This window comes from Solanum verrucosum, unplaced genomic scaffold (assembly GCF_900185275.1).
Source record: "Solanum verrucosum unplaced genomic scaffold, falcon-dt-bn FXZP01000040.1, whole genome shotgun sequence".
Lineage (NCBI taxonomy): Eukaryota > Viridiplantae > Streptophyta > Magnoliopsida > Solanales > Solanaceae > Solanum > Solanum verrucosum.
Genome location: NW_026020323.1, coordinates 4,075,488 through 4,097,974, shown reverse-complemented (window position 1 = coordinate 4,097,974; position 22,487 = coordinate 4,075,488). Strand labels below are relative to the sequence as shown.

Sequence of the window (22,487 nt, the reverse complement as noted above, 5' to 3'; positions counted from 1 at the left end):
TTTATGCTTAACTATAAATTCTATTGATGTGACAAACATTTACCTCAAAATAGTAGCCTGGGGGTTTACACAGCACAACACTAAATTGACTATAAACAAGAATGACATGACAAATTTGACAATTTTAACTCAACCAACCAACACAAGAAAATTCAGACAATAAACTCACCTCAAGAAAGCCAATTTCTCTTTCAAGCATCTGAACTTTGGCAAATTCTCGACGCTTTCCATACAAATCTGGATACTGAGGTGGTGATTTTGGGCGGGGTGGTGGCATAGATGGCATTGAAGCAGTTCCTCCAGCTCCAGCACCAGCCCCTGCCATTTCCCCCTTTTCTTCACTTTCACCAACAGTTAATCAAACTCTTTTTCTTTCCCTGTTTTTCTACATATAAAAGGGTTTCTCCAATTACCCAACTGAGAATCTTGCAAAATACAATGTATTTACTAAATAGTAGTAGTTCAGAACTTGCAAATGGGCAAACACCAAAGGACACCTACAGAGTAATAATATTGATAGTTTCAGACTTTCTAGTACAATAGTGGTTATGTCTTGCTGACAAATGCTAAGTTTTTTTCTTTCCTATTTTCACACACACAAACTGGGGCCAAGAAATAAAAACATTAAACAAAAAAAAAAAAGAATTTACTGAACTGAGTTACTAATGTCAAATACTAAGAACCAAGAAAAGAGCAACTGCAATGGTAATAGGATAAATGCTTCTTGAATTTAATCTCCTCATGCAAAAATTCAAGTTTTCATTAAATGGGTATCTCTAAAAATAAAAAAGAAAAACAGGGTGTGCCTCAAGATTCAATTTTTTTTATAGATATTTAAGAGTTAAGAGTAGAGCTAAAAAGGGTGTAATAATTACTCTTGTGCTGGTGGTGTGATGGGACTGTGAAGACAAATCCTGTTAATTGATGATGGTAGATAGTAAAAAAAGCTGCAATTATGAAGGACATTTTCTTGTAAATAGCTATATATTTTTGATATATATTTTGGTGTGGGGGCTTTGGTTGTGGTATCTATGGGGGAAAGGGTTTGCAGTATTTGCAGAGATTAGCAGAGAGTGGGACTGTAGGTTTTGTTGGGAGGGCCGAAAAGCTTAACGTTAAAGGATTCAGACCGCACGTGACTATCGACTAGGATAGAGAAAAACTAGTATTTCGTTTTACCTCGTTTTTACAGTAAATCGGGTAATTCTTAGGAAACTCCTCCTTACCCTTTCAAACATTTTATGGCATATTTTTTGTTCCATGATAAATTTGCATGAATAGCAATTTGTATAGTAGTAATAATTATAATTTTCATATTAGCTCCTAACTGATTTTAATATAAATAGAGGGGTATTTATTTGTAAAAAATCATCAAGCAGATAATTTAATTTTTTTTCAATATAAATCTCTCTTGCAATTCTATTATGTACTTTTTATCATTTTCTTAGTGATTCCTAGTGTTTTAAGTTGATTAGGCATAGCAAAATCGTGAACGAGTTGTACAGAAATGTGAGTGAGTTGTCAAGTGTCACAAAAAGCTTAGTTGCTGACTGAAGACGTGACAACATGGTATCACAACAAGGTTGTAACTAAGAAAATGACAAACGACGAAGAAATCAATGCAGCTAACGTCCCAAGCCAATGTCACCAGTGGCGGAGTCAGGATTTTCAATAAGGGGGTTCAAAATCTGTAGAAATAGACACACTAAGTAGCGAAAGGGGGTTGGACATCTACTATATATACATAAAAAATATTTTAACCATGTATAAATAATAGAATTTTCCGCCGAAGTAGGTTCGGATGAACCCTCTTAGTACAAGTGGCTCCGCCCCTGAATGTCACCTAGAATGTCATTGGCAAAGAAGGTCATAACATAAAGAAAAATGTCTCCAACAAGAGTTATGAGGTGCCACCTAGGGTTGAGTCAAACGAAGGACTTACATCCCAAAAATCATCTGCCATTGAGACAAGTGAAGATGATATGAATGTCATATCCAAGGATGTCTCGCTTGGTAGAGAGTGGGTTATGAAGGTTAATGTAGGAATAGATGTTGTCGAGATCTTTAGCTAATGCTTAGGAAATGTGAAGGACACATTAAGTGTTATTGAGGGGAGTACTTTCAAGGAGATTGAAAGCATTCAAAATGACTTCGAGGGGCGTTTGTACGCTGAGATCAAGCTGAGGCAAACTATTACATCCTTATACTGCAGGCTCATGGAGGCATGGAGAATTATCGATGCCATAAAGATAAATATAGAGGACTCAAAGAGCAGGTCGGCGGGAGCATGACTGAGATAGACAAGAACATTGTTGTGACAAGAGAGTCTAAGATCGAGGCTCCTACACCAGCAGTGCTCAAAGAAGTTCATGATGCACGAGAAGTAAAGAACTTCTTGACACTTAGAGAACTATTTCAGGCATGGAAAGGTAAGGGATGATGAAGCCAATATCAACATCGTTATATTATACCTATCAGAGACTGTCATAATATGGGGGAGGAGAAAATGGTTGATGCGAAGAGATGTGTCTATGTACTATTAGCATGTTGGATCAGTTCAAGGCCGAGCTCAAGCGTCAATTCTTCACCATCCTTATGCTCCAAATCCCCAACCTTACAAATGATAATTTATTGTTTCACTTTATGGACAAATTGCAGAATTGGGCTAAGTAAGAATTGCAACGTTGATAAGTCATGAATATAGATCAAGTTATGGTGGATTTTGAGTATGAAAAAAAATTCCAAGAAGTCAAAAGGTAGCAATGTAAAAGGTGGGGGAGATCGTGGAAAAATCAAAGAGACCTACCAACAACACATCAAGACTCAAGATACTAACAAGTCTGATTCTAAAAAGTTAAGTGGACACTAAAGCTACGTCGAGAAGAAAGCACAGTCCAAGAAGAAAGGATGCTACATATGCGGAGGGCTGCACGACTTTAGGTGGTGCGTGAGCAAAAGGATAAAAAAGCAAGGAAAAGTTCGAACGCAACACAATTGGGTATGACAGGACTATGTGGAGATATTAGAATACAATTTATCCACCTTATTTATTATGAAAATTAGTATATGGATCTCACTATTAACAACAAGCTTGCTCGTGCACTCATGGACTATAGAGTAACTCACAATTTTGTGACCAAAGTCACATTAAATATACTAGAGTTATAGTTGGATACAACTAACTCCCTCTTTAAGACTGTGAATGTCGAGGTTCAAAATGCTCATGGTGTAGCCAATGATATTGGTGTCAAATTGGGTTATTGGAAAGGTATGATAATTTTTTATCGTCACAACGATAGACATCGTCGATATTGTTCTAAGACAAAATTTCTTTAGACACTGCCATACTTTAATTGATCCCTACATCCAACATATCTTGATCATGAAATAAAAAAAAGCTTACATGGTTCCTGTAGTGACTATGCTACACAAACAGAGCGAAGCACAACTTTTTACGTTATAGTTAATCAAGAGGCTCAAGAAGTTGGAGCCGACATTCATGGTAACTAGGGTGAGTTTGGGGGAAGGCAATGGTTACCCAGAGACACTACAACCTTGCATAAAAGTTACTTAAAAGGGAAATAATATGTTATGCCCAGTGATCTACCTAAGAACTTTCCTTCTAGCGGTGACAATTAGATTTTGGGGTATTTTTAGAATGAATAAGTTTTTCTCCTTTGTCTTGTTCTCATTTTATTGGGTTGAGGCTGACTTGTCTTGGTGGGAATAGACAAGTATCATCACGTCCATTTTAAGATCATGACACTCCATGTCCCCCTCTCTTTTCCATTTTCGCCGTGCCTTTTCTTTTAAAGGTATAGTAGAGGGTGCTTTAATGGGATCTTCATGTATAGAAAAAGATTGTTTTGCATAATATGAATTCTAAACATTCATGATCTGGATATGAATTATATTTTCTTAAACAACTTTATAATATCAAAGTCCTTTTAACGAAAAAAGTATTTATGAGTATATTTTAATTACCAAATACGTTATTTGTATATTATTAATTTTAACGATTATAGTTAAATATAAAATTATTTATTTATAGTATTAATTTTAACACTTAAGAGTGGTTTGATAATTAGTTTGAAAGTGAGTAATGCATGTATTGGATTCTGCATAAGTAATACCACATTTGCTAGTTTGTTAGAAGATAAGTAATTCATTGTATTTGTAACGATCCCTTCTGGTCGTTATGTGTAGACAAATGGTGAAAGAATTAGGTCAGAATTTTTTTTAGTAGTAACTTGAAAATCTTAGCCTAGGCCAGTCTCAAATAGAATCTGAGTAAGACTAGATCTAGGGAAATTCAGAAAGTGATTGAAGATAACATCTAAGTTTGGGTTGGATTTTCTAGTAGCTCGGACATTAAGAGTCCATAGGGCTTTTCAAAGATGAATTCAGGTGAGTAGAACTCCCGATATCAAACTTGGTTTGGAAGAATTATTTTAGAATGTCAAGTTTCGAGGGCGTGTTGCGAAATGTGGGATTTGAGGAAGAATGTGAGATTCTCCGTGCAAGCCGCTATAACGGAAGAAATCCCGTTATGGCAGAGTCGGTATAGTTGGCATGTTGCGATGTAATGCAGAAAAGTCTCAAAATAGTTCACTATTTTGCAGCTTCATTCTTGGGAAAACAAGGGGCGATTAAGGGCTATTTTCTCAACTTTTCATCAATCTCTTTACCAAAGGATGTCAATTGTTATCCTAACCCGTAATTTGACTTTTAAGCCTTAGAATATATGATGGTACTCTTAGTATAGGGTTTTGAGTTGAACTAATGGTGGAAAAAAAGCCTAGATTGGATAAAATAATCATGAAATTGGCCTACTGTTAGGATTTTGAGTATAATTTGGGTATTTTTAGGCAATTAGTAATTGATTGTTGTATTTTCTTATTGTTTTAGCCCAGGTTAAGTCATTGCAAAAGAGGAAAGCTCGGGTTCTTTAGAATTTCAAAGGCTTGTTTGAGGTAGGTGATGATTGTTTGTTTCTAATGTATGTAATGTTTGCATGTTAACTGCTTTATAGTATTTTTCTTGTGCAATGCTTGCGGGAAACACATAAGGGATGAATGTGAAATGATATCATATTGATAATCTCATGCAATTAACCTGTTTAATTTACTTGTGGCTACAAGTGTGGTTGTTCATTGTAAGTGTGATTGTGCATGTTGCTTGTGATTGCTAATTGGCGAGTACCTTGCCGATATAGATTCACTAATGGTTGGCTCGGATACCACGCCTAGTATGAATTACTAACGATCGAATCGGGTATCACGCTTTGTACAAAATATCATTTGGTTCACTCGGGTATCACATCGGTACACTAACAATTAGTGTGTGGGTTCCACAAGAGAATCAATATATGTTATTATGATCATGTGAGACTGGCTTTATGTGTTTGTTAAGTCAAGATTTGTAACTAGGAGTCTAATTGTGACTTTTTGATATATGTGTTGACTTGTATTACTATATTTTGATTTAATCTTTACATTCATATCTTAAAATTGGTCATATGATTCTATTAGTGCACTATGGTTGTGTACTGATATTTCTCTTGCTCTTTTCTTGTTAGGTACAAGGCATATTCAGGCGACTGATACGAGACATTGCTTATGAGACCATTGAAATCTGAATCCAAGGGTGAGCTATTTCTTCCGAGCTGCCATGACTCCTAGTTTCTTTGTTCATCTATTCGGACTCACACATCTCATAGTCCTTAGTTTATTATTTTCTTGGTTGGGGTTGCATCCATTTACTTTAGATACTTTAGAGCTTTGGTACTTTGACTTTCAGTTTCTAGGGGGTTGTTTCTGCATAGTTATTTTAATGATAATTGAATAAGTTTATGGGAACTTGATCTTTTTTTCATTGAAACTATTTTCTTAGTGTTCTACATAATAATCTTGCTCTTTAAAATGGTTTGATGGGTTAAACTTGGGGTAGAAATTGATTCTCCCACTAGAGGGTCAATGTAGGTGTCATTCATGGTGGTTTGGATAGTGACATTTATGTATAAAATTAATATGGTATTTGATTTATAGTTTAGAAACTCGCATAAAAGATATATATATGCATAAGTTATTAGAAAATCTATAAATTATTTTATGCAAGATAAAAGATGGAATAACTAATACTTAAAAAACTAAACCCTGCACAACTAATAATTACATAAAATAGGACATAAATTCTCTCATAACTAATTTATGTATATACTAATACCTCCATAAATCAAACAACCCCTTAGGGGTCGTTGGGTAGCTCGTTTGGAGGTGAGTTGTGCATGTATTAAATCTTGCATAAGTAATATCATGTTTGGTAGTTGGTTAGGAAATAATGTATTCATGTATAAAATTTATATGATTTGATTCAATTTAAAAACCCGCATAACTAATACATGTATAAATGATGAGAGAATCGGTATATTATTTTATGCAAGATAAAAGATGAAATAACCAATACATGAATAACTAATCATGCAACTTACATAAATCCTACTAGTTTAGAAGCGAATTACTTACCTACACGCTAGTTTGTAATATTACGAATCTATCCAAATTTTGGTGTGTACAGATACATGTATCTCTCTATACAAAGGGTCAAAATTAGGTGTAATTTGTTAGAAATACATTGTATCCAAGTGGATTCGCATGTATCTAGGATATACAGACAAATCTCATTTGCCTCCCTCTCATCAGCTCACTACACTGATATCTCACTCGCGCATCTAGTATCCTAGATACATGTGAATCATATTAGATACATGTATAGTGTGTATCTAGTGTGATTCACATGTATCTAGAGTACATAGACAAATCTCACTCACCTACCTCCCTTCTCTGATATCTCGTTCATGTATCTGCTATCCCAGATACATGAGAATCGCACTAGATACATGTATATATTGTGCATATAGTGTGATTCACATGTATCTGAAATACATAGACAAATCTCGCTCGCCTCCCTCTCGTCTTGCTCGTCACTCTTATATCTCGCCCGTGTATCTTGAATCCTAGGTTCATGCGAATCATACCACATACATGTATATAATTTGTATCTAGTGTGATTTACATGTATCTGACTTGAAATTTGATATGAAACTATTAAATAGTCAGATAAAATGTAATTATTTCAAACTATAGAGAGAACTAGGAAATATGGTAGAAATGTTTGTGTAATTAGGTAGTTTCTCCTAATTAATAACTACATAAAATAATAAATAAATTCACTTATAGCTAATTTATATATTACTATCACGGTAATACCTACATAACAAACAACCCTTTAATACTTATCGACTGCTTTTCATCTAACTAAATCAAATTGCCATAAATGATTAATTAGGTTAACTTAATGGAATAATTGTAGGTAACATTGAATGGGGTAGTTGGCGTTTTGGTTGGACCACCATAATATCTTTTCATCAATCAAATCTTGGCTAAATTGTTTTTTTCTCAACAATGTCTAGTTATTATTTGTGATCTTGGCTCAAATTTGCTTCTATTAGTCATTTCAATACGTCTTTGGTTCCAAGATTAGTGAACATGAAAAGAATGCTCATAGCTTATCTACGTTACGTCTTTCATGTAATTCCGAGACAATATGCTACGACAAGACTAGAGGATTAAACAGTATTCGATTTCTCAATTTTATGAACAGTTCAGAGGATTATATTATGTCCAACTTGTTTTGGATTGTTAATGTCCCTATTAGTTGTGGGTCAGTGCAAGTAATATTATGTATAATTTACATAAATCTCATAGTGTTAAAAGTTAATTACATTATTTTCCTACTCTTTCCAAAATTACAAAAATTCCTTAAAATTTACGAGTTTTGGATACATCATTGAACTTTCAAATACATCAGACATCCGGATACATAGGGGAGGGATGTATCCCAGAGTGGATAGGACATCCGGATACATAGGAGAGGATGTATCCGAGACCGATAGGGGGGTAGGGATGTATCAACGAGAGCGGGAGTGATGTATTCAATAGGGGATTTTTGAAAAAAATATAAATGGTAGGAAATTTTAGAGTTATGGTAAAATAAGATATGTATTTAGGTAATTTTTCCTATTATGTATATACTCCTATCATTTTTGTAATTCTTTGCTTTTAGGTTATCATACACATATATATATATTTTTATTTTTTTTATGTTGTTGTTATTGGTCTTCTACTCATTGTCCGGTATCCTCATTGAAATTCAATTATTTCATATTTGCACCGCGTAAGACTCCCTTTCAAGGAGAAGGGCTCCCTATCAATAATTTGTCCATATCAAGGCTCAAACTCGAGATCTCTGGTTAAGAGAGAAACAGTCTCACCAACATATACGATTATGTTATACATATTCTTTTCATCAAACAAAACATTAGTCTCGGAAGCATTTCAATAAATATTATGTTGGGCAAAAAAATCTACTTACATTGACTTGGACAAGAATGAAAGAACCGTACGTAGCTAATTACTTTTTAAACATACATAATAATCAATAGAAAACAAAACAAAACAAAACTAATCAAACAAACATAAATATAAAGAAATGAATATATGAAGGCGTCTTTATAAGCTTATTTCATATTATTATTTGGTAGATGAAATTGATGATCCATTTCATAATAATATTGTCCCCTCTGAGAAGCTAAGGAGCATGAGTTGGTAGCATTGAATATTGATGATGATGATGAAAGTAATTAGTTGGTGTCACCACTGGTACAAAATAACACATTGGTTGAGGATGATCATCAAACAACATATTATTCTGATCTATCATCATCATCCCTTGCATTCCTCCTAGTTGATTTTCAACAATATTATTATTGTTATTAACATGATGAGTATTGATCATCATCATCATCTCCGCGGGGAAATTCATTGTTGGTGGAACATCTAATGGCTGCTGTTCTTCTACGATTATTTCGAGTTGTAAGCTGTTTTTCCTAACCAAACTCTGCATTATGCATGGTTGAGGAGTTGCTATTGTTTGCTTTCCAACATAACTCATTGCCTGCATGTCTTCTAACGATATTCTCTGCGTTCCCTTCAAGTATTCCATCCTGAAAAGATTGTTAATATTTTCAACATGACTCCTCATGTACGTGAGGACCAAGTTTTATTCATCTTGATCTATATATCACATGGAAATAATGTGTGACAGTGAAATTTAAACTCAAGACGGATCCATCTGCTTTGATACCATATTTAAATGTGTGATTTATATATATGACACATTTTAACATGAGAATTCAGAGTCTCAATGACCACATAGTTGAACATATACAACATGAAGATATAAAATAATAAGTTCAAATCATCATGAGTATTATTTACTATTTATTTTCAAATCTCAACCAAATCATTTCTGAAACACGTAGGATTATCACTTATTAATGAAGATCTGAATCTATAGTGTTTAAAAAGTCGTTCAGTATAGTCATCTATATTTCATGAAAAGTCTTGCCTAGTACATTAATATTTTAATTCAAACAACAATAACATATTTATTATTACTAGTACAAACTACGGAACAACATACCTTTGCTTTATAAGCTCAATTTTTGCTTCCAACGAGGCAGAAATTTGTTTCAATTGGTGAGTAGATAAATTATCGTAGAATTGATCCCACGTTGGATATTTAGCCTCATAATTCTTTTTACGTAATTTTGAAGACTCCGGGTGTGTTTGGTATGAAGGAAAATATTTTCTTAGAAAACAAGTTGATTTTTGACTTATTTTCTCATGTTTGGTTGGTGAGTAGAAAATATTTTCCGGAAAAGATTTTTAGTGTTTGATTTATGAATGAAAAATATTTTTGAGAAATATTTTTTATTTTTACTAGAGTAGAAAATAATTTTTGAAATTGAAAATAGTTTTTAAAAACAAACTTAAATTTTTTTCGGGGGGTGGGGGGTGGTAGGGGTGGCTGAAGGGGGGGGGTCGAGGGTAGGGGTGAAAAATTGAAATTTTGAAGTTGAAATTATTTTTTAAAAACAAACTTAAATTTTTTTTTGGGGTGGGGGCTGGTAGGGGGGTGGGTGGGGAGTCGAGGGTTGGGGTGAAAAAATAAAATTTTGAAGTTGAAAATATATTTTAATAACAAAATTAAATTTTTTTTGGGCGTGGGGGGGGGGGGGGTGTTGGTAGGGGTTGGGTGGGGTGGGGGGGACTGGATAGGGGTGAAAAAAATGAAATTTTGAAATTGAAAATATTTTTGAAAAACAAACTTAAAATTATTTTTTGGGGGTGGGGGTGGGGAGGGGCTGGTAGGGGGGTGGGGGTTGAGGGTAGTGGTGAAAAAATGAAATTTTGAAATTGAAAATATTTTTTAAAAACAAACTTGAAATTTTTTTTTTTTTTTGGGAGGTGGGGTGGGGGGCTGGTAGGGGGTGGGTGGGTGGGGATTCTAGGGGTGAAAAAATGAAATTTTGAAATTGAAAATATTTTTTAAAAACAAACTTAAATTTTTTGTGGGTGGTGGGGGGCTGGGTAGGAGGTGGGTGGGGGGGGGGTCAAGGGTAGATGAAACAATGAAATTTGAAGTTGAGAATATTTTTTAAAAACAAACTTAAATTTTTTTTTTGGGGGGGTAAAGGGGGGGTAGGGGGCTGGGTAGGAGGTGGGTGGGGGGTCAAGGGTAGGGCGAAAAAAATGAAATTTTGAATTTGTAAATATATTTTAAAAACAAACTCAATTTTTTTTTTTGGGGGGGGGGGGGGGTGTGTGACCGGAGAGGGAGGTGGGTGATCAAGGATCAGGATGAAAAAATAAAAATTTGAAGTTGAAAATATTTTTTAAAAACAAATTTAATTTTTTTTCTTTTTGAAGGGGGTTGGGGGCTGATAGGGGGTTGATGCGGGGGGGGGGGGGGGCGAGAGTAGTGGGTGGGGGTAAAAAAAATAAAAAATTGAAATTAGAAATATCTTTTAAAAACAAGTTTTAATTTTTTTTTGGGAGGGGGTGGGGGTAAGGGTGAGGGTGGGGTAAAAAAATTGAATTTAAAAACAAGCTTTAAATTATTTTTTTTTGGGGGGGGGGGGGGGTGGAGGGGTGGTTTGAGGGTAGGGACAGAATAAATTGATTTTTTCAACAAAAAAATAATTGTAATTTGAAGTTGGAAGAGAGTTTTGGAAAATGTTTTCCTTAAGTTTAGAAGGGAAGTCATTTTCCTTAAATTTGAGGAAAATGAGTTGATTTGGAAAACATTTTCCAAAACATTTAGTCCAACCAAACATGAGAAAATTGGAAAACATTTTCCGGAAAATGTTTTCCTTCATACCAAACACACCCTCCATCTCCACATTTTTTGCTATCTCCCTGAAGTAAAACGATAAATCATGGGGCCTCAGACGATGACCTCTATACGATTCGATTAAGCTCTGCACAGTCTCTTTTTCAGGCCACAATGTCGCGGGTTCCTCTTGCACCTTGTCCCCGTATATTATCACGCAGAGTTTAACTTGACACAGAATTGATAATTCTTCAGCTTTTCTCTCCAAACCTTTTTTCCTCTTTTGATACGTCAAATTTCGAGATCTTTCGTTTTTAATAAGTTCCATGCCAATTTTCCTTCGACCCATCTGACAATTAATACGTTCACAAAAGTATTGGGCAATTTAGTCAATTTACATTGTAAAGGAAAATATAAGGAATTTGTGGTACACAATTTCAAGATTTTTTTGCAAGGGGTAGTCTTTAAACCTCAATCTCATATTGTTAAAGAATACAACAAGAAAAGGGAAAATGACACTGAAGAAAATATAGCAATTAATTTGATATTGCTATGAGCGAAAACACAATAGACAACAAATGGTGATATACACTTAAAGAATAGGGCTAATACTACGTACGATAGACGACACTCCATTACTCTTATCCCATATTGTTAGAATAATTACGTATTTTGATGATTAAATAATACTTTAGCACCCAAGGCACGTTCAAGGGATAAAAGAACATTGAAAGCATATATATGTACATCTTCTTGATGAAATAGTTTCTTGTAACAATACTAATAAGAAAGTCATAGTAATTAATATGCAAACATATAAATCAAGAAATTAATTAATTACCTCTTTGTTAATTAATCTCAACACCACACAAGGGTGGTCAGAGAAGTCTGCAGTTAGCAGTCAGCCTGAAAGAAAAGTAGACAAAAAGTTTCGTAACACAATTTCTTGAATAATTGCAAAATAATATGAGACGATGAAACTTGCAATTACTTATATTAATGAGTAATTATAGAATATATAATCCAAACAAAAAAACAGAAAATTGCCCAAAATGAGCAAGAAAGAGAGAAATTGAAATTTGAGAAAAAGGATACCAAAGCCAATTTGCAACTTTGTATGTATGAGGCCTTCTCTTCTATCTCCTTTTTAGGTATTTTATACTTCCCGTTTATTATTTTTTACATTATATAAGTTGTATTATTTTGAGAAGAAAATTTATTCTTTCCTTTTTGGTTATATTTACTGTCTTAATTAATTTTGTTTGTTACCTTTTAGGTTCTTAGTTGGCTGCGTTTCCTTTTTTAGTTTCTTATATTGTCTTGTGCAATGTACACGCTTTAGTAATTGAAACCTTTTAGTTTTTATTTAATTTACTAATACTTGGAAAGTACCATATTTTATATAGGTCTACGCGGTTGTTTATTTGGAAAACAAGAAAGGAAAAATTGTGATTTCATAGTGCTTGTTTATATCGTAAACGCGACCCCTCTATTTGGCCATAGATTTTGAGGATTTTTTAAAAATAAAATAAAATAAAAATAAATATTATTTGTTCATCAAATTTGATGAGTTTATAAAGTTAACTTCAAAAGAATTTCAAGCTTCAAAAATCAGTCAAAACCAGTTTTTGAGTGAAACTTCACTTTCTAAAACAAATACTTTTAACTTTATACCGAGTAAAATACATGTCCAAACACACTTTTAAATTCCAACAAAAGTATTGTTCAAACACTCCTTGTCAATATATAAAAGGTTAAATCTTTTGAAGAACGTTACAAAATCTTTTTGGGATCAAGAGTTACTGAATTGCATCATTTTATTCAACAGGTCATGGTCATTAGCAGACTTTTCACTTTCGATGCCGTACCCGTGTCGAATTCTTCAACCATACACTACTTTTGGCGAATTTGACACACACCCCAATGACATTTTTTAAGAGTCCGAGCAATATGGGTCATTAGGCATTAACATTTATATTGAACAAGGCCAAGGGAAGGGGGAAGAGGACAAGCAAGAAGATAGAAATGCTTTGTTTCTGCAAAATGAGGTGGGAAGATGCAAATAACTAAGAACTCCTATATTCTTTTTTCTTGTATATATACATAAGATATATTTCCAATTTGTGTTGCAACAGCACATAAAGACAATTTCTACAAGGAGCATTTGCAACATCTTACACATAATAGTTCCAATAGCTATGCCCCAAAAAAAAGGGATGAGTTACTGTGGAACTTTTTCTACTTAAAATTAGCTCATACCATGAAGTGAACCATCTCCCATGGCTAGTATTGCCCTGCTTGATAGAAAAACTACATATATGGTCATAAGTCCCAATCCCAACGACTTGCTAGGCCGCATATCGTTTCGAGGTAGTACAATGAGTGCCCAAACCAGGGCTAACATTAGAAATCCCATTGTGTAATACAAGCTATTATCTCTTGGAAGGATATAAGATTCTGGCCTACTCGACAAGGCTCCAAGGAGCATGGAGATGCCTAAACCAGCAAGGGTGTTGAACATAGGACCTGCATAACATCCTGACATGGCAATCTGCACACCATCTGCACTATTACCTGCTATTACAACATTTGACATTAAGTCACCCATAGAGTTTCCCCATGCCAAGACGGTTAACGCAAGAATTGATGGATTGACACCAAAGATGACACCAAATGCCACTAGCAGAGCCACTAGCTCGTTTGCCACGATATAAAACCAAATGATACTCATAAAGAAGCCTCCCAAGAGCCATGGAAACAAGAATCTTTTCGGTGGGTGATTGGCTGAGGTATAGACAAATGCAACACCTCCAAATATACCACCAACTACAGCACCAACAACATATGCAGTGGTAGCAGGGCAACTCAAATTGTCCTGAGTGTTCCAAAGGAATGCTAAAAGCAAGGGCGCCAAAGAAGCACTAGAAACAGCATACAGTTTTGACCATCTGTCCTCATCAACAATGGGGATCGTTAACCTTCTTGGGAGTGTCAATGGTATTTCTAGCAGTGCAAACAACTTAGAACAGGATAGGGAAGAAGACTGGTCATCGACATCATCCTGTTCATTCCAACCCCACAAATCCATTGGACTACTTTCTACGGAATTATCCTTCACAACTTCATCAGAGAAGATTGCCACATTTGAAGACCACATCCAATGTGGCAGCTGAGCTTGTAGCTGCAGCAATCCATCAGCTGATTCCGACCCACCTAAAGAAGAATCGCTCTCTCCATCTATGCTACTCGATGTAACTGGTAACAACGGAGCAATTAAATCCAACTTCAAACTACTATTGCGATCCCTAAGCATCTCATTTGCAGCAACAAAACCAGCATACACCAAATAAATAGAGATAAAGGCAACAGCACCTAAAACTGCCACCTTGCCTAGACTCAAAAGAGTAAGAAGCGAAACGAGAGCTATAATAAAGAAACACACATCCCTAATAAAGCACTTCTTATCAATCTGTATACATTGTTCTGCAACACACAAGGAAACAGTACCAACTACAACACATGTAACAAAAACAGCACCACCAAGAACACTATTCAACCCCACCTCCCCAGAATCACTCCCCATAAAAGCAGCAATACTAGCAAACACATCAGGCGCCCCATTCCCTAAAGGAAGCAGAGTAACTCCTGCTACAGTTGGGGGTAATTTCAACAAATTGGATAGCTTTTCAAGACAACAACAGAAGTAATCAGCAGCGGTATTTCCCAACAGATAGAACAAAGAAATCAACCAAATAGCAAGAGTCACATATCCAAAAATACTAAAACCTTCACAGCTACAGTAAAAGAAGAAAAGATAATTGAAGAAACCTCCTGAATTACATTGAGGATTTGCCTTCAAGTAGTCACATTTTGTACTGTAACCTTGATGTTTATACAACCCTCCACAGAGCTTGATATCCCTGCTGCTTTCACCCAAATGATGATAACTCAAACTCGTTTCCTTTCTAACAGCACTAACTTTGAAAGGTTTCTTAGAAAGTGGACTTTGAACAACATCTTCTCGACGGAAAAAGAAAACAACCAATACAGACAAACAGAGCCCATTGAAAATTCCACGAAACCTGGACCGTTTTCGACAGTTAAACCGATTCTGTGTTTCCATTTATTGAATTCTCAGAAAGAAAGTGACTAAATAGGGGAAAAAGACAAATCTTTTGAATTTTATTGATCAAGATTGGAGAATTTGGACAAAATTGTCAAGTGGGGTTTGAAGAAAACAGAATTGAGGAATTTGTAGGTGGTTTTCAGGGTGAAAATTAAGGATATTCTTTAGGTGTGAAAAGAAGAAATGGTAAGAGGTGAAGAAGGGAGCAAGAAAATAGGGAGCCATGGATGCTTGACAAGCGGTCGCTTTCTATAATGTATCATTCCTGTTTGGGCCACCACTTCCTTCAATAAGGTTAGCTATACTATGCCCAATCATACAATCCATAATATTATCAAAATTAAATTTCTTTTTTCTCTCTTTTCATTTATATTATTCAATTTCAAAAAAAATAAATTAACATTAAAGTGGTAATTTATTCATTAATTTTATAAATTGGACAAATATTGTTCAAAATAGTATAGTACTTAGACAAGTAAAGATGGACAAACACAATCTACTCCCTCCGTCCAATAATAGTTGTCCACTATACTATTTTTGAATATCCAACAATATTTTGTCCACTTGATGAAATCAATGGATAATTTTACAGTTCTTAATGTACCCTTATCATAATTATATTCATTTTTATATTATATTTTTCAAGACATTATAATTATTATATTCAAAAAGTGATGTAGTAAATTTTCTTCTATTTCTTATTTTTTAAGAAGTGTGCATGGTCAACAGTAAACAAGTATTGTTGGACAGAAGGAGTATATTAAACCATAAATTTTAAGAATCTTATGTTCTTTTTAAAATTTTGTGTCAAGCTAAACTAACTCATAAAAATTAAGACGAAAAAAGTAAATTATATGGATATGAAACATTCTTTTAAGAATAAAATGATTATGGATATAATTTATTACCTTTTTGATTATTTTTAAACTAGTCTCTAAGAAAATGAAATATAAATACATAAAAAAATCTAAATATAATCTATTTTGAATTATAAAATAAAGTTTCAACGATTCATTGAATAATAATTTATTTACTTTAAACTATAAAATAAACCTTAACAATTCACTCAATATAGACTAAATGAGATATTGATAAATTGGAATTAAATTTCAAAATTCTTTTTTTTATTCCTAGTTGAAATTCTTTTCTTTTCTACTAAGTAAGACTTTTTTGTGGTTTCTCTTCTTTAAATTTAAGTTTGCGTGTGTCGGTTTGGAAAACAGTAGGAACAAAAAGTTTTCTTTTTTTTAATATAATAAAAGCGACTTGTTGTCTAGACGGCAAGATACCGACATTTTTTCCAAAAATAAATACTTGAAAATAGTCATAGATTTGCTATAATTACGTATTAATTCAATTTTAATTGACTACATTAAACAAATTATACGTCAATAAATGTAACATTATTTAAACCTAATGTAAAAAGAATTTGAATTTACCATGATATATGTGGCCTCGTGGAAAGAAAATCAACAGAAAAAAAAATACTCTCTCCATTTCATATTAATTGAATTTTTGAGATATTTCACATTTTTTAAGAAAAGTAGATTAAGACATAAATTGAACATAGTTTTCCATTTTTACCCTTATTAATTATTGTCAAATTTATTGAAGTCATCACATTGAAAATCCAAATGAAGGGTAAAATTGGAAGAACACTATAAAAGTAGTCTTGAAAACTGAACAATTAAGTTAATTTGAAAAATGGAAAATATCTCAAAAATTCAATTAATATGGAATGGAGGGAGTATATTTTTGGATTCAGAAAAATAATGTGTCTGAAAAAAAGAATATTTTTATTATTTTTTTATATTGATAAACGTGAATGAAGAGCAAACAATTAAAATCAAAATTAACCACGTGTTATTTTAGAATTAGATATTTATTTTTAATTATTTAGGGACCTTTTTTATTTTTTAGCTTTTCCTTCTTTTTTCCCCTCTTTGTTCTTTAAACTTTCTTTCTCCCCCACCAACAGATTAATCTACATATATTATTTTGAACCCCTCTTTTAATTTTATTTTCTATTATAAATTTTGTTTGTTAGTTTAGCTTTTCAATTTCTTAAATTATTGAATGATAATAAATTATTCCGATGAGAACATCATTTTTGATGAACTTTCATTTTTTTTATTAAGTTTGTAGAACTGTTATGAAAATTGATATAAAATTTTTTATTAAGTTTGTAGAGCTGTTATGAAAATTGATAAAATTTGAGGAAGAAAAATTTATAATAGTAAAGATAATGATGATGATGATGAGCAAAGAAAAAGAAGTTGGAAGCGGTAAGATTGTGGATTTATTAATGAACGTGAAAAGAAATGAATCAAATCGATGATAATGATAATGTCAATATGAAAAAGAAGAAATGGATGGATATAGCGGTTTTATAAGAAATGGACGGAATGATATTATACATTTTAAAATATTATTAACTTTACTTTTAACATGTATTTGTCAAATTATTAATTTGAGTACAAAAGCAACTTCAAAATATGAACATACGACAAATCATATTTAATTCCTATCTTCTTCAGTATTATCTTGATTATTACTCCTCCAATGGAATATTTAATGTCTTTTTTCAAAAATTAACGGAAGGATTTCTGTATGTTGATCAGTCTGTGGGACAAGCTAATTAATGAATTCTTGAAATGTGTAAACTTGTGAGACACTTTTGCTTCAACCAAAAAAGGGATAATTTTTTGAGAAGTAATAACTATATATTATAGTATATGTATTAATTTAATAGTTTAGGTGTGTTAAAGAATGACAAAAGTTTCATATCGGTGGCTAATGAGATGGGTGGACTTCTTATAAGGCTTGGGCAATCCTCCTCCCTTTGAGCTAGCTTTTAGAGTGTGAGTTAGGCCTAAGACCTAATTTAACATGGTATCAGAGCAGGGTCCGTCTCACCCGATGTTGGGCCCCCAAAATCAAAATTGCACACGCACTGGGCGTGAGGTGGGGTGTTAAAGAATGACAAAAGTCCCACATCGGTGTTTAATGAAATGAGTGGACTCCTTATAAGACTTGGGCAATCCTCCTCCCTTTGAGCTAGCTTTTGGGGTGTGAGTTAGATCTAAGACCTAATTTAACAAGGTGTATAAAATAAAAGTAATTAACTAAAGATAATAAGGCTTGGTAAGAATGGGAAGGAGAAAAATTATGTATCATTTCAATTCTTAGTCTCATCTCATAATGAAGGTAGCAAGCCTATTTATAGGCAAAAAACACGTGGTAAGAAACAACAATCACAAGTTATTCACTAACTTGCACAAGTTGTGCACAAGATTTCACACTCTTAACACACACTGTACACACGCCTCATTTATGGCATCCATAATTCCACAACACTCTCCCTTGGATGTCCATGTCTTGATTGATAATATGGCTTAATAAAATCTTAACGAAAGAAACTTTAGTGAAAGAAAAAGAGTACATATATCTTTAAATACACATTTGCTTGCTACCTCATTAAAAACTTTGCTAGGAAAACTCAATGGGACAAAACCTAGACTAAGGAAAGAAGAGTACAACACACATTCTACTTCCCTGATGAAGATCACGATTTAGATTGTTAAGTCTTCACATTTCAATTTTGTGTATCATCTTCTCAAGAGTTGAGGCTGATAAAGATTTGGTGAATAAATCTATTGGATTATCACTTGAGCGAATTTGTTGTACATCAATATCACAGTTCTTCTGAAGATCATGTGTGAAGAATAATTTTGGTGAAATGTGCTTCGTTCAATCTCCTTTTATGAATCCTCTTCTTAATTGAGTTATGCATGCAATATTGTCTTCAAAGAGAACTATGGGTACCTCAACATCACACTTCAAGCCACATCTTTCTTTAATGAAATGTATCACTAATCTTAACCATACACATTATCTACTTGCTTCATGAATAGCTATTATCTTAGCATGATTTGAAGAAGTAGCGACAATTTACTGCTTCGTAGATTGCCATGATATAGCAATGCCTTCGTATGTGAACACATAACATGTTTGAGATCGAGCCTTATGTGGGTCAGATAAATAACTCGCGTTTGCATAACCAACAAAATCTGCACTATCTTTGTTAGTATAAAACAGACTCATATCACTGGTCCCCTTAGATATCATAATATATGTTTAACTCCGTTCCAATATCTTCGTGTAGGGGAAGAACTATATCTTGCTAACAAATTAACAGAAATGTTATGTCAGATCTCGTAGCATTAGCAAGATACATAAGTGCACCAATTGCACTAATATGTGATACTTCATGACCAAGAGGTTCTTCATTCTCTTCTTGAGGTCGGAACGGATCTTTACCCACTTCAAGTGATCGAACAATCATTGGAGTACTTAATGGATGTGCTTTGTCCATATAAATTCGTTTCAAATTTTTCCCAATATAGGCATATTGATGATGAAGACCACGTCTGCTAAATGTTCAATTTGCAGACCAAGATAAAGTTTTGTCTTTTCAAGGTCCTTCATCTCAAATTCTTTCTTTAGATATTCAATTGCCTTTTGGACCTCTTCTGAGTTCCAATGAGATTAATGTCATCCACATAAACAACAAAAATAACAAATCCTGACGTTGTTTTCTTGATAAAAATACAAGAACAAATGACATTATTTATATAATCTTCTTTTATCAAGTACTCACTAAGGCGATTATACCATATGAGTCCTGATTGTTTTAAGTTGTATAAGGACTTTTGTAATCTAATTGAGCACATTTCTCAAGATTTTGAACTATATGTTTTAGACATTTTAAATCCTTCTGGGAATTTAATATAAATTTCATTATCAAGTGAGGCGTAAAGATAAGCCGTAACCACATCCATCGGATGTATTTCAAGATTTTTCACGTACAGCTAGACCGATGAGATATCAAAAAGTTATTGCATCCATAACTGGTTAATATATTTCTTCATAGTCGACACCGAATCTTTGAGAGAATCCTTGTGCAACAAGACATGCCTTGTATTTTATAATTTCATTTCTCTCACTTTTTTCGTACAAAGACCCATTTATGACCAACTGATTTTACATCATTGGGTGTTTGGACTACTGGTATAAAAACTTCACGTTTAGCAAGTGAATTCAATTTTGACTGAATTGCCTCTTGCCATTTTGGCAAATCACATCTTCGTCGACATTCTTCGAATGACAGAGGTTCAAGATCTTCAATGTCTTGCATAATGTTAAGTGCAATGTTATAATTAAAAACATTATCCATCATAATTTTTGATCGATTCAACTTAATCCCATTATTAGAAGAACTTATTAATAGATCTTGATTCACTTGAGACTCAGGGTCATTGATTTCTTCAGAAATATCACCATTAATCAGATCTTGAATCTCTTCGTGGAATTTTTTTATAGTGTCATTTTTTGTACTTCTCTTTCTAGGATTTTTATCCTTTGAACCTAATAGTCTGTCACGCTTCAGGTGTGTATGAGATTCAAAAGTTATGACACTATTAGATGGTCTTGTTGGAACATCAACTTGGATATGCACATTTTCTGCAGGAATATGCGACTTGATTATCCTTTTCAAATTAGTAAATGCATCTAGTATTTGATTTGCTATTTTCTGCAAATGGATGATCTTTTGGAACTCCAGTTCACACATGAGGGAACGTGGATCAAAATGAGATAATGATGAAACTTTTCATGCCATTTCACTTTTAAGTTCCTTTTCTCTCCCCCTAATTGCAGAAAAAATTATTTCATCAAATCGACAATCTGCAGATCTTGCAGTGAGTAAATCCCCCATCAATGGCTCAAGGTAGCGAATTATGGAGGGTGAATCAAATTCAACATATATGCCTAAACTTCTTTGGGAGCCCATATTAGTGCGCTGAGGTGGTGCTACTGGCACATATGCAACACATCCGAAAATTCGTAGATGAGCAATATTTGGTTCATGCTTAACATTCTCTTTCGGCTACATATGAAAATGGTTAAAGCAATTTAATATGAAAAAGGATAAAATTGGCGATGTATGTTTGATAATCACTACTTTCAATATGTTTGATTTTAGCACGAAATTAATGCACTGAAAATGTGTAATTGCACACAAGTGAAACAAGGCATGAACCATATGATATTGATGCACAAGTGAAAATTGTCATAACTCTTTCAGTGTTACATAATTATTTGCAAGAATACCGAAGGAGTACTGATGAAATATTTATAGTCGATGAGTATGAAAATCTAGTTGTGAATGATATTGACCAATAAATGGATCAAAGTAACAATGTTGGTTCGTCTTCTCGGTCATATGATCGAGAAATGCAAGTTCAACGTGAGAAGATCGTCCTTACTATGTGGGAGGATTATATTAAATACTAGTACACTACAATTTATGTTCAATATTTTTTATTGAATTGAAGTTTGATCAATTAAAGTTAGATGAAGCAGTTAATTAAATGGAGAACAAATAGCTTTGTAATAATTTATTATGCGATTTTATAAATTTTTGTTTATTTGATAAAATTGAATAAACAATTGGGGCTATATTAATAGTTTTACAACTTATGAGATTCTTATGTTTATGAGAAAATATACAACACAAAAATTAAATATCGCATATCCAAAACAACTTCAACTTCATCTCATGATTCCATATTGCATGGCCAAACGGGCATTTATTGTCTCAATATGATATCCATTTCGGTGAATTAATATGTTAAAACTTAACAGGTTTCTTGGGAATTAGAAGAGAACAATGCATATTCTATAATAAGTTTTGTACCCTTAGGCAGAAATATAGTAGCTCTTCAGGAGCCTTTTATCAAGTTCAAATTACCATAAATTGTAGTGACATTTGCTTTCCTTCTAAGCAAGTAAGAAAAGTATTTCTCATATTTGAATATGGTGTGCATTGTTTCACTATCATTTACACAAATATTTTCATGATTGATCATTGATCCAAATAAAATTTGAGGGGTATCCATATATTGTTCAAGATAAAAGATATAAAACAAAGTAAACATTATAATATTATAACTAAAAAAACATTACACAAGCTTTATTTATCTACAAGACTAGAAAAACATATTCATACAAACACCGAGAATGAAACATATTTAGATTATTACAGATCCAGATCCATCACCTATCA

The 22,487-nt window shown here is 33.4% G+C and overlaps 2 protein-coding genes across 2 annotated transcripts in view; one reads left to right on the top strand and one right to left on the bottom strand.

The window, feature by feature from the left end:
- LOC125835590 (protein TIFY 10A-like) overlaps window positions 1–22,487 on the top strand; it is a 713,864-nt gene that overhangs the window by 13,641 nt on the left and 677,736 nt on the right. The window lies entirely within an intron of this gene.
- On the bottom strand, window positions 13,315–15,364 carry LOC125835582 (cation/calcium exchanger 3-like). Its single transcript, XM_049514697.1, has one exon. The coding sequence runs from the start codon at window positions 15,356–15,358 to the stop codon at window positions 13,484–13,486; it is 1,875 nt and encodes a 624-aa protein (XP_049370654.1). The 5' UTR covers window positions 15,359–15,364; the 3' UTR covers window positions 13,315–13,483.